The 14,214-nt window shown below is 36.9% G+C and overlaps 1 protein-coding gene across 1 annotated transcript in view; it reads right to left on the bottom strand.

The window, feature by feature from the left end:
* CAMK4 (calcium/calmodulin dependent protein kinase IV) overlaps positions 1–14,214 on the bottom strand; it is a 223,968-nt gene that overhangs the window by 150,331 nt on the left and 59,423 nt on the right. The window contains exons 3-4 of the mRNA XM_036742347.1: positions 4,652–4,714; positions 813–895 (exon numbers count right to left, since the gene is read on the bottom strand). Coding sequence (XP_036598242.1) covers positions 813–895; positions 4,652–4,714 — 146 coding nt within the window. The remainder of the gene's footprint in view (positions 1–812; positions 896–4,651; positions 4,715–14,214) is intronic.

Here is a 14,214-nt window from a genome sequence, read left to right as displayed (position 1 = left end):
TATCCACTCTCAACCCTTAGCTTCCCCTGGAAAAAAAGCATAACTTTACAAAATGAGTCATTTATATAATATACTGTGATGGGCAACTTGAAGCTCTCTGAGGTCAGGGCTCTGAGAAAACTGCTGCATAGAAAAATCGGGTTTTAACTGAATGATTTAAAAGAAATGCCTTGTGTAGCAGAATATCCAGCATTAAAGCTCTAATAAATATACAACACTGGTAAATACTGGTTCTTCCCCTTATATAACATTTTTCTTATAAGATACAATTAGACTTACATTTCTTCCTCTAAGCTACAGTAACATTCTTACATAACTATAAAGTTGGTTATAGTCTGCCAGCATAATTATATGTTGTAATATTCTCTTTAATTGCCTACGCTCCATGGATTTTGGTCTACTAAATCATTCTCCCAGGAGTCTATCAATTGACAACTATTCAATGGTACTCTTTTCCCTGTTGAGAATTTATTTTGGTAGAAATTTCTTTTTAAAAAATGTTCCTTAGAGGAATTTCCAAAAAACTGATATGCAAATTAACTAACCAGTCTATATTTTTCTTAGTGCTACAGACTTCCCACACAAACCTCACATAAATATTTATTCTGCTCCTCTTTAATAAGCTGATTATATATTATTGTGACTCACCACTCTGTTTGTGCCTTACCCCTCTACTAGACTTTTTAGCATACAGTATTTAATAAATATTGGATGAATGGATGGATGGACGAACAGAAGAAATTCTCCCTAGATACTTTTTTATAGTCCAAAATATAAACTTTTCTGAGAATTGACTTTCATAGACCACTCACCTATCAAACAGTTCCCCTCCTGTGACCAATTCCAGAACCAGGCTGATTTCTGCTTGTGTTTCAAATATCTCTTTTAGTTTTATCTGCAGAGAAGAATACAAAAGTCACAAGTTCATTATTTTCACCTTTCCTAATACTATATGCTGGCAAGTTAACTGAAACTAAAGGAACATTCCATCAACACCAAAATAGTAGAAAAGGATCAAAAGAACTCATTTGCCACTTCCTAGCATTAAAGTTGGTCAAAACAGAATCAAGCTATTTTGACTTTTATCAGAGATAGCAAGGAGGTACAGTGAATATTGCCACTGGGTGCGGAATTCAAGTCTGGCCTCAGATGCATACTAGTTGTATGACCTTGGGGAGGTCACTTAACCTTGAACTGCCTCAGTTTCTTCATCTGTAAAGTGGAGATAATAATAACACACTTCACAGAGTTGTGAGGATCAAATAAGAAAATATTTGAGAAGCAGTTAGCCTAGCACATAGTATATGCTTAATAATTCCTTATTACCTTTTCTTCCGCTTATCTTTATAGGGAAGCTTTTATCTGGCATATTGAAGATCACAAATCTCAGTTACCCTATTTATTTAAACAAACTATCCAGTTTCAGGACTATATTAGAATAACGATATTTCTGAATTATATCAAGCCATGTTAAGTTTAGAGAATCAAAATTCTGCTTTGAAATCATAGAGCCTGGAGTGAATGGGAAATGAGAGTAGAAGGGACAAATACTAAACAAATTCTGTGTTTATATGATGGCCTGAAAATGTACTGAAGGTGAAAAAAAATCAGTGGTCATGAAACTGGAGACAAACTAGAATGTTTTTTTTAAAAAAATTAAAATTGACCTATTTCAAGATAATCAAATCTGTTTATAAAGGAATGTTTTCCTCTCCAGTTCCCTGGCGTGTATGCAGAAATTGATGGATGGATAGCTCTTTGTAAATGACTAGGCCAAAACAATGACTAGCCTTTAATAAGTACTTAGCCATTACTCTTAAGCACTCCAGACAGGTGTTCCAGGCTCTACAAGTTTTCTCAGTGCACAGGAAGGAATAATCCTTATGGCAATACCTTCAGCATATTGGTGGTACAAATTCCTTTTGGCCTCATAGAGATAGGCATCCAAAAAAGCTTCTGATCAAACTAAGTCAGTGGCTTTGAATGGATATAGTTTAACACCATTTGGAGGCATTTTAATGTCAGGAGATACTGGGCCCCTCCCACCTGACTAGAGATCTTCAAACAAAGGCTGGATGGCCACTTCCAATCATGTCATTGAGGGGATTCTTGTTCAGGTAGGAGTTAGACATTCCTTCCAACTCTGAGATTCTGTGATTCTGTGACTCTTCAGAAGTACTTTGCCTTAGACAGACACTCACTTGAGATAATAATGAAGCCAATCCACATATTCATAATATTAATAATCTCTAAACCACATGGAATGAAAAGCTTTCAAAGTGTAGAGAACTGATAGAAGATATAAAAATCATATGGAGTTGTACCAGGGATTCTTTCAATGACTCTGCAGAGAATAAGCTTATATCCTAATAATTTTATTCAACAAAAAGCAAATATTTTATTCATGTGGCAAATAAAATTAATAAAGGTAAACTGAGGTACAGAGCTCTGAACAAAATAATTTTATTAACAGTGATGCATATAACTGTTAAAGTGGGTGTAATGGCAAGCAAAGTGGGACTTTTTGCTGTTTTTTTCTTTTGGAGTGCTTCTTAGCACTAAGACAATCAGGTACTTTTGATTGAGTCTTGCCCTTGTTTGAATCAAGAGACTTTGATTGAATCAAGAGTTCTTGATTGGAAACAGTATATATACTCTGAGGTTAGCATTTTGCTTGGGGGCTCACTCACTGAAAGAGTGTTCATGTGATTTCGTCAGACAAGACTCTGGGCAGCTGTTAAGGAGCCCCCTGGCTTTGAAAACCTAGATATTAGTGCTTCTCCCTCTGCTAACTGTATGTATTGCTATAGTCAGACAGTTAGAAGCCTGTCTGTTGGTTTGTTATTTTTTCCATTTGTAATTTCTGTTTGTGTTTTTTCTGAAGTTCAGGGTGTTGACTTTTCCCCCTGAGCTAAGTGAATGATATAAGTATGTTTAATTAGAGTGAGATTGTAAACCCCTTAAAGTTGCTTTCCTTAGAAAAATAGATCAAAGAACCTGTGCTAGCAGCCCTCCTGTGTGCTGGTGTTATTGGCCTTACTCCTATACAGTAGCTGCAAGTAACATTGTTGTTACAGTGGGTCAGACTTACAACCTCAGTAAAGCCAATGAAAAGAAAAGAACCCTCTTTATTGGTGCACAACAAAGAAGGGGTCTTGGTAAGCATGGAGAAAAAAGTGATAAGTCGTAGGGTTGGGGCAGGAATATTTTGATTGGTTATACTAAGAAAGGTGAACTGGCACTCACAATATGCCCCTCTTTGACAATTAAGGAATATTAATTGTTTTATGGAATCCACTTGCATCTTGTAATCTTTGTGAGTGGATCAAAACTAACAGACTTGCTGTTTCCTTGGAAGACATTAAAAATTCCCCTAATTGTATAAGGACAGGCAAGGACAGACACTCTATCTTTTGGAGGTGGTACTGAGTCAACATGTTGGGCCTAAAGATAATAATCTTGAAGGTATCCCAGAGGCTACTGGTATGAGAGACAGCAACTTTTCTTTAAATTATAATTTTAAACTAACACAAAAGGAAAGCTAAATTCCTGAGGTCAACTCAAGGACATAGAAACATTAACTTTAGGCAGATGCAGATTCAATTACAATATAAAATCAATACAATATAGAATCAAAGTAGCATCAATTTATTTTCTTCATCCACCAGTATAATAGGCTGTAGAAAAAAATGAACATAGTGAAATGATAGAATGAGAGCTACTTGTCCCAATGGGAAAACAAGATTATAAAGATAACAATAATAATATTCACTCACATTTCTATGGCATTTTATTGTGTACACAGCATCTGAACACTAAATATAGTCATCATAAAAGTACAGTGTGTTAAAAATAGAAATAGATCTCAAAAGTAATATAATCTAACCCACTTATTTTACAGATGAGTAAACTGAGGCCCAAACGGTGAAATGATATGACCCAAATCACATGGCTAGTTACGAGCAGATCTAGAACTAGAACTCATGTTCTTTTATTCTCAGTCCAGTGTTCCTCCCATTAAGTTCCCCAAAAGGTAGGTGGATCTTTCAGGTAGATTTGGTTTTTTTTTTTAATTTTTGTCTTTGTTCCCAGTACTTAACACAGTGAACTGAATGATTGATTGCTTTAATTGTTCAGCATTCAATCTGAAGTTAGGAATGGTTTTTCAAGGTATTTTGGAAATTAAAAATTTCACTATAAGGTAGACTTGAAGATTTCTAATTATAAGAGTATAAAAGACAGGTAGGGAGGATGAGAGTGTCTTTTCAGGATTTCAGGATCTATGGACCTAGAGAAATGGAGTGGTTCCTAGAAGAAAAAAACACACTCACTAAATGCTCAGTGATTAGATGGCAACACGTTATCCACCTCAGATAACCAATTTAAGGCATGGAATTTGTGCTTGAAATGAATGCACAAGAGGAATGCTGCTGATCTGCTACTTTGAGTCATATTTACCACCATGAATTACTATAAGCCTGCTTCAGCCTCCAATTTTGTATCAGTTGTAAATGTGGTCAAAAGAAAGAAAACAGACAGACTAGGCTTGCCACAAATATACTTGTGTCCCCTTCATTAACAGAAGGTGTAGGACAGATCTATACTGAGGCTTTGGAAACAATTCAAGTTAGAACGGTGGAAAATCACTTACGATGTTGGGATGTGAAAGGCGAAGAAGGACTCCTATTTCAGTTCGAATTATTTTTTTGTCCACCTAAAAAACAAAATAAATAAAAGTTAAAAGAAACACCTGTCTTAGAAACTTTTTACTTTATTAAAGGCAACAGTGAAGCAGGCAACAGTGGGAGATGTCATAGCTAGGTCCAGAAGTCCTTGTGATTTCTCTTCCCTTTTTCTTTCCCATTACCTTGTGATTAATAGCAGTATCTTGGCACCTCTAGTGAACTCTGACCTTTAGTTTTAAAGCAAAGTTAGTTACTCCTACAACTTAGAGATGACCAGTTCTGTTTCTTTTTTACCTTTTCTTTTCCTTTTGCATCCAGTGCTTTTTAACAACTAGGATCCAAGATCATCTCAATCCCATCCAAGGCCCAATCCAATCCAATAACCATCTATTAAGCACCTACTATGTGCCAGTCACTGTGTTAAGCACTGGGATAAATTAATACAATACAGTCCTTACTCTCAGGAAGCTTACAATCTAAAGTGGGAGACAACACATAAAAGGAGGAAGGACAATGAGGCAGGGAGGGGGGACACCAAAGAGTACCCAGCACAGAACCATCTTGTCCCATGGAGATGAAACCAGGAAGAGTAGCAGATACAAAGTGGAATGAGTTGAAAGTCCAGTTTCTGCCCTCTATAAAGTCAAGCATTAGGAGGAGTTTGGTACTCCACCCTCCAGCCCTCTAATCAAGAGGGGAGAGAAGGGAGGGCAAAGCCAAGATGGCGGCTGGAAAGCAGGGTCTTGCATGAGCTCCCCGTCAAGTCCCTCCAGAAACCTATAAAAAATGGCTCTGAACAAATTCTAGAACTGCAGAACCCACAAAATAGCAGAGGGAAGCAGGGCTCCAGCCCAGGACAGCCTGGATGGTCACTGGGTGAGGTCTATCATGCACAGAGCTGGGAGCAGAGGGGAGTGGAGCCCAATGTGGGCAGCAGCAGGACCAGCCAGACCAGGAGCTGGGTGGAACAGCCCCTAGTGCCCTGAATCAGTGAGCTGTGGCAGTTACCAGACTTCTCAACCCACAAACACCAAAGGCAACAGAGAAGATTAGTGGGAAAAGCTGTGGGGACAGAATGAAAGGAGTTTGCCGTTCGGCCACCACCCTTGGAGGCAGCGGGGGTGGTGAAGCTACAGAACTATAGCTGCAGTTGCTTGAGGCCCCAGGACCACCTGGTGGGAGGAATTAAGTGGCAGATCAGAGCAGGAGTGCAGAGACTGCTTAAGATCTGAGTGAGGTCCAGGCTGGAGGTTCTTGGGGAAGGAGGATTGCTGGTGTGGCAGGGCTGGCTGTATAGAAATAGCTCTGAAAACAACAGCGCATCCCCTCAAGCTTGGAACAAAGTACTCTTTAATCTACAAGCAGTCATACCCCAATGAAAAACTCAAGGGTCAAGTAAGTTGCCTGGGAACATGGCCAGGCAGCAAAAATGGACTCAGACTCAGTCTCAGACTTTGGATTCTTTCTCTGGAGACAAAGAAGACCAAAACATACAGCAAGAAGAAGTCAACAAAGTCAAAGAGCCTACATCGAAAGCCTCCAAGAAAAACATGAATTGGTCCCAGGCCATGGAAGAGCTCAAAAAGGATTTGGAAAAGCAAGTTAGAGAAGTAGAGGAAAAATTGGGAAGAGAAATGAGAAGGATGTGAGAAAACCATGAAAAACAAGTCAATGACTTGCTAAAGGAGACTCCCCAAAAATACGGAAAAATACTGAAGAAAACAACACCTTAAAAAATAGACTAACTCAAATGGCAAAAGAGGTCCAAAAAGCCAATGAGGAGAAGAATGCCTTGAAAGGCAGAATTAGCCAAATGGAAAAGGAGGTCCAAAAGACCACTGAAGAAAATACTACCTTAAAAATTAGATTGCAGCAAGTGGAAGCTAGTGACTTTATGAGAAATCAAGAAATTATCAAAGAGAACCAAAGGAATGAAAAATTTGAAGACAATGTGAAATATCTCACTGGAAAAACCACTGACCTGGAGAATAGATCCAGGAGAGATAATTTAAAAATTATTGGACTACCTGAAAGCAATGATCAAAAAAAGGGCCTAGATCTTTCAAGAAATTATCAAGGAGAACTGCCCTGATATTCTAGAGCCAGAGGGTAAAATAGAAATTGAAAGAATCCACAGATCACCTCCTCAAAAAGATCTCAAAAAGAAAACTCCTAGGAATATTGTTGCCAAATTCCAGAGCTCCCAGATCAAGGAGAAAATACTGCAAGCAGCCAGAAAGAAACAATTTGAGTATTGTGGAAACACAATCAGAATAGCACAAGATCTAGCAGCTTCTACATTAAGGGATCAAAGGGCTTGGAATACGATATTCTGGAGGTCAATGGAGCTAGGATTAAAACCAAGAATCACCTACCCAGCAATACTGAGTATCATGCTCCAAGGCAAAATAAGGATTTTCAATAAAATAGAGGACTTTCAAGCTTTCTCAGTGAAAAGCCCAGAGCTGAATAGAAAATCTGACTTTCAAACACAAGAATCAAGAGAAGCATGAAAAGGTAAACAAGAAAGAGAAATCATAAGGGACTTACTAAAGTGGAACTATTTTGTTTACATTCCTATATGGAAAGATGATGTGTATAATTCATGAGACCTCAGTATTAGGATAGCTGAAGGGAATATGCATATATATATAAATATATATGTGTGTGTGTATACATATACATATGTATATGTGTGTGTATGTATGTATATATGTATGGGCATGTGTGTGTGTGTGTGTGTGTGTGTATATATATATATATATATATATATATATATATATATAGACAGAGGGTACAGGGTGAGTTGAATTTGAAGGGATGATATCTAAAAAAATAAAATCAAATTAAGGGATGGGAGAGGAATATATTGAGAAAGGGAGAATGGGAGAGATAGAATGGGGTAAATTATCTTGCATAAAAGTGGTAAGAAAAAGCAGTTCCGTAGGAAGGGTAGAGGGGGCAGGTGAGGGGGAATGAGTGAATCTTGCTCTCATTGGATTTGACTTGAGGAGGGAATACCATACACACTCAATTGGGTATCTTACCTCACAGGAAAGAAAGAGGAAGAAGATAAAAAAGGGGGGACAATAGAAGGGAGGGCAGATAGGAGGAGGAGGCAATCAAAAACAAACACTTTCAAAAAGGGACAGGGTCAAGGGAGAAAATTCAATAAAGGGGGATAGGTTAGGAAGGAGCAAAATATAGTTGGTCTTTCACAACACGAGTATTGTGGAAGGGTTTTACATAAGGATATGCATGTGGCCTATGTTGAATTGCTTGCCTTCTTAGGGAGGGTGGGTGGGAAGGGAAGAGGGTAAAGAATTTGGAGCTCAAAGTTTTAAAAACAGATGTTCAAAAACAAAAGAAAATGTTTTTGCATGCAACTAGGAAATAAGATACACAGGCAATGGGGCATAGAAATTTATCTTGCCCTACAAGAAAGTAAGGGAAAAGGGGATGGGAGGGGAGTCGGGTGACAGAAGGGAGGGCTGACTTGGGAGTGGGGCAACCAGAATATATGCCATCTTGGAGTGGGCGGGAGGGTAGAAATGGGGAGAAAATTTGTAATTCAAACTCTTGTGAAAATCAACGCTGAAAATTAAATATATTAAATAAATAAATTTTTTTAAAAAAGAGGGGAGAGAAGACTGAGGGAGGTGGGGTGTTAATCAAGGCTTGAGTTAGCAGCATAGTTGAGAGTTTAGAAGTAGAAGAGGCATCTTGTTCCATGGAATTGAAAGCAGGCCAAGCAGCAGAGGCAAAGTGGCATGTCTATTAAGATGGCAACTGTTAACAAAGTACACATTTCTCTAGGACATTTTTATCATCTATTCACTCAAGACAGCATTTAATATATGTCAAAAACACTAAACAATTATTGTAATAATAAGGCATACAGTATTATAAGAGATTTCCTAATTCGGGCTAATGATCCTAGAGTCATTGTGGATTGCCAATTTATTTGAAAGAATGCCAGACCACATTCATTGATCATTTTCATCTTAAAATATTCATAAACATTTTACATACAAAGAATCTATAGCTTTGACTACTGAATCTCGCTAAGGAGAAGCGAAATGATGTTATTTAAATGACATAATATGAAGGGATGGTGTTAGAGGACTCCTAAGAACAGACAGAAAATTGATTTTTAAAAAGGTCTTATTCAAGTTACTTGACTTTAAATTGAAGTACCTGATGCCTTTTCATATTACCAGAAATAAAAGGGAGAGATGAATCCTGTTATGACCAAACATCAATTATCTATAAACTTTGGAGGCTGTTTCACTAACTTTGCCATGGAGCAGGTCTCAAATATGGTTTCTTTTAATCAGATTTATGGGTAGAATTTTCTGCTTAGTCCATAATTTTCTTTACCTCCTTTTTATGAAACACTTATAGAAACTCATTTATTTAGTTTCTCTGCTCCCTCACTTTCCAAGAATAATCCTTCCATCACTATAAATGAGTTTCTTCTCTGAGCAAATAGCCGATGTGAGGCATTCTAGAAGATTTGGGAGGAGCCTAAGGAGCCTAAGTACGGCCCTTTAAGAGCTTATATGGTGAATGAGGGAAGAGAATAAGCATTTCAATAGTGCTTACTATGTGCTAGGCACTGTGCTAAGTGCTTTTTGCAAATATCTCATTAAATACTCACAACAATGCTGAGAGTTAGGTGCTATTATTATCCCCCTTTTACATTTGGAGAAACTAAGGCAAACAGAAGTTAAGTGACTTACTCAGTGTCACATAGCAAGTAACTGTCTAAAGCTATATTTCTCAGATCCCAAGAGTAGAGCACAGTCTTAGTTTTAGCTTCCAGCCTAGTATGAAACATGAAGATGAAAGAAGAATGACAGAAACCACAGGCCAAAAGCGATCTGCAGTTCTATCATTTTTTCACCAGCTGAATCTCCAGCTAAATGATAGTGTCTGAGTCTAGCAGCAGTCTACTATTGCTCACACCCAAACTCAGGTCAGGATCTGGCTGAGCTCAGACCAGGGGGAAAGAAATTAAGCTTTGCCCTGATTCAGACCAATCTGGAACACTGGAAGCTTTTCAATGCAAATCTGAGATGTCCCTACAATACTCAATGCACCAGAAAAGAAACAGCAAAAATAGCCCAGACCTTCCCTCCAGAAGTGTTTAGAGCCTATCCCTAGTATCAAATCTGAAATCAGGAAGTAAGCTAGAAGAATGAGCAAGCAAAAAAAAATGTCCCACCATAAAACACAGACAGGGACACTCAAGATACAAACCCAAAAGAAAAAAAAATACTACAAAACAACTACAAGCAAAGCCTCAAAGAAAAATAAAGCTTGGTAGCATATTCAACTAGAATTCTAGCAAGAGATGAAGCAAGAGTTTTAAAAGAGCTTAAAAATGTTTTTTTTTTATAAATGGAATGAGAGCACTAGAGGAAAAAATTTTTAAAAAAAAAGTTAAGGAAGAATTTGAAAGGGAATTAGTAGTCTGGCACAAGAGTTACAAAAATGTGCTCAAGCAACAAACTGCTGGAAAATTAGAACAGACCAAGTTAAGCCAATGACTCCATGAGACATTCAGAAATATTAAAACAAAATCAAAAGGTCTTAAAAAGTTGAAGAAAATGCAAGTCTCATAGCAAAAATAATTGACCTGGAAAACAGGCCAAGGAAAAAAAAATTTAAGAATTACTGAAAGCCATGACAAAAAAAATTAAGAAAAGAAAAAAGAAAACTGCCCAGATCCCTTAGAAGCATAGGGTAAAGAAGGAATGCACTAGTCACCTCCTAAAAGAAACCTCATGGCAGCCAAAGTCTAGAACTTCTAGGTCAAACTAAAAAATACTTCAAGCACCTGGAAAGCAAGAATTCAAATACCAAGCAGCCATAGTCAGGATCAGACAGTTTAGCAGCCACTGCTATAAAGTAATAGAGAGTTTGGAACATAACACTACAGAAATCAAAGGATGTAGGCTTACAGTGAAGAAAACTTACCCAACATAACCAAGTATAATTTATCCAGCAAAACTGCAGGGTAGGAGGGTGGAAATGAACATTTAATTAAATAGAAAAGATTTCTAATGAAAAGCATTCCTAAGGAATATATCACAGCTTTGTCAAAACTTTGAAGAGATTTTATTCCTTAAGTTTACTCTCTTGTGGCTACAGAAGAGCATCAAGTATTTTATTGCGCTTAAGACTTCATAGGATCATAAATCTAGAGCTGAAAGAGACCTTAAAGTTCAGAATTTCTTAACCTTTTTTGTGTCACAGATCCCTTATCTGTCTATGAATCCTTTCTCAGGATGACACTTTTAAGTGCATAAAGTAAAATGCATAGGATTATAAAAGAAACTATGTTGAAGTTATCAAAATTTTATCAGTCTTTTTACAGTTATCAAATTTTTTCCCATCCAAATTTATTGAGCCCCCAGAAATTCATCCTTGGGCCCCCTTGGAATTTTGTTTGCCCCACATTAAGAATTTCTGATCTAATCCAATTCCTTCATTCCACAGATGAAGGAACTGAGACCCAGAGCAGAGAAGGGAATTGCCTAAGATGACACAGCTAATATGAGGCAGATCTACAATTTACAACCTAGGTCTTCTGAATGCATGTGGCTATCACCTTCTAACACATGATTTTTCTGGTTGCACCCTTACTTTTCATTTAACTTTCAGTAACAGAATATAGAAAAGGTATACCAATGAAACTAGATCTAGAGTAAGAAGACCTGCATCTGAATTCCATCTCTGTCACAGATTTTGGCAAGTCATGTAACAATCTTAGACCTTAGTTTCTTCATTTGTAAAATAAAAAGGGTGCACTCCATGACCTCTAAGTTTCCATTCAGCCCTAAATCTTATGATATTATGTAAATCAGGTTTTAGAGTTGATGTTTGGATGGTCATTTGAACAGAGAGGAGTCTACCAATGAGCTTTGATGGAAAAATTCCAAGGAAAGCCTTGTAATATTTCCCTACCTAATATCTAACAAACAAATAATCAAAGTTCATAGATCTATTTCTGATGTCATTTTTACCACTGGCTGCTTAATGTCCATATAAGAATGTCTGGAAGAATGTAAAGGGTAGGCTCTCTCAAGTTACCTTGACAGTAAGACTGGAAGCATAAGAACAAAATCTGCCTTTATTTAGAAACCGAAAAGAGCTCTCAGACATGGCAGAGTACTGCCAGTACTCAATGATGCCTATGAACATTTAAAACTTTGAAAATGTATTTCCTTGCCACTTTGTTATTTGCAGTTAGGAACACATTCTTGAATTTTTATGAGGAATGACTAAATAAGATAAACCAACATTCAGCAGTAGAAACACAGAGCTACTCTTTTATTGCCCACAAGGCAGAGCTTGTTCAACATTGACTATCACTGCAGCAAGAAAACAACTTTTAATTTTCCACTTGAGTTTTTATTTTCCTGAGAAAAATACAGGACCAATAGCTGATATCAAAGAAATAATCTTCAAAAACTAACAGTTTTTGAGCTCGGGCTGTTTTTTTAAATAAGGTCTCATTTCTGTTTTTCTTTGATTTACCAACCTGGTGATTGAAATAGGTACCACCTCAAAGAAAAATATAGTAAGCCCCTGATGGAGCAAATAATGAAGGAAAAAATGAAAGACATTTAGTCTCCACAGAGATGAAAGAGCAATGATCTGATATTAAAATATTTTAAGAATTTAAAATTAGATCTCAAAGATTAATAACAGCTTATATCTATAGAGAACTTTGAGATATAAAAAACATTTTCTTCACAACGATCCTGTGAATTAGATAGTATAAATACCATATTATTCTTAACAGATAAGAAAACTGAAGAACAGATAGATTAAGTGGTTTCACCATGATCACATAGCAAGAATTAAGTGTCACAGTTGGGTTCAAAACCCAGCTCTCCTGATAGTCCAGGACTCTATCCACTATATCACACTACTTCTCACAATTGCCTAGAGATGGAAGAGACCTCAGAGAACATTTACCTTAACACCTTGTTTGAGCAGATAAATCCCTCCTACAACACACTTCAATCTTCATTCATTCTCTGCTTCAGAATTTCCAGAGATAGAAAACTCACTGCATTATCAAGTCAATTGCATTTTTTATTAGCTCACATTATTAAAAAGTTTTTCCTAATACATCCTTCTTTATTTTGTCCCTGTAATTTCCAACCATTTTTCCCAGCTTCACCTCTGAAGTCAATTGGTTATATTCCTCTAACTTAATGGAAATTTCACAGGAATTATTTTAACAAAATAACAATCTTAATGAAACATCTGTATGAATTTCTACTGCTAGATTTAGATTCCTATCTTCTCCTACAAATCACCAAGAACATGTTGATACTAACATTCCTAGAAAAAAAGAATTCAAGTATACATTATTTCCATTTACTTCATATATATCTTATAAATCCTTAATTATTTATGTTGTCTCCACAAGAAATATTTTAGTCCTTCTATGTATCTGCAATACTTAGCACAGGGCCTGAGGGCACATAATAAGTAATTATTCAACACTTAAGAATAAGTTAATAATCTAGGTGGCACAGTGGATAAGGTGCCTGGCCTGTAGTTAGGAGGACTCATCTTCTTGAGTTCAAATCTGGCCACAGACATTTACTAGCTGTGTCACCCTGGGCAAGTCACTTAGTTCTGTTTGCCTCAGTTTCCTCATCTTTAAAATGAGCTAGAGAAGACATGGCAAACCATTCTAGTATCTTTGCAAAGGAAACCCCAGATGGGATCATGAGGAGTCAGATGTAACTAAAAATGACTGAAGAGAAGAAAAAAAGCAAAAATTAAATACTCAAACTCTTAAACATGTCTGTGATCACATCATTTTGGACATCGCCTCTGACAATATAGATCATCTAGCTGTACCTGCCCTTTGTGTGACTCTTGTCCATGTCCTCTCGGTACTTCTTAAACTGTGAGTCGTGACCCCATATGGGGTTAAGGGTTATAAACAAGTGGAAAAAATTTAAGAAGCCCTGGTCTTTCAAAGTGCTGGAGGCTTTCCTTACTTTTTCATGACATTATATGAATATCAATAGAGCATTTATGCTGTCATGGGCTACCCTCTATCATTTTCATATGACCACTCCATCTTCTTTTTCTAGAATGCTGATGACATATCATCATTTCCTGAAGACTGCCTTTATTCCTGTTCTTCAAAGTTCCCTTTTGTTAAATATCACAGCCAGTTCACACTCATCACATATGTTCTGTGTGATATTTATTTTTAATTTTTTGGAGACTGTTGTGTTCCATGTCATGGAGCTATATAGTACAAGCAGAATATTAGTATTAAAAGCATGGGCCTTTGCAAATTTCAATATTAAAAAAATAGGCCCTTGTTTCTAGAAGTTTGTGGGTTATTAAAAGAGCTTTGCAGTTTCCTAAAGGCAATCCAGCACTCTTAATTCTGGACCCACCAAATTATTCATTTATACTACGTTCCTGATATATCTACTGATGAATATGCACTTTGGTACATTATAACTGAACAACTTTTCAAAGT

Source organism: Trichosurus vulpecula, chromosome 1 (genome assembly GCF_011100635.1).
Source record: "Trichosurus vulpecula isolate mTriVul1 chromosome 1, mTriVul1.pri, whole genome shotgun sequence".
Taxonomy (NCBI): domain Eukaryota; kingdom Metazoa; phylum Chordata; class Mammalia; order Diprotodontia; family Phalangeridae; genus Trichosurus; species Trichosurus vulpecula.
The sequence above is the reverse complement of the archived record's forward strand: the minus strand, read 5'-3'. Positions and strand labels throughout refer to the sequence as shown.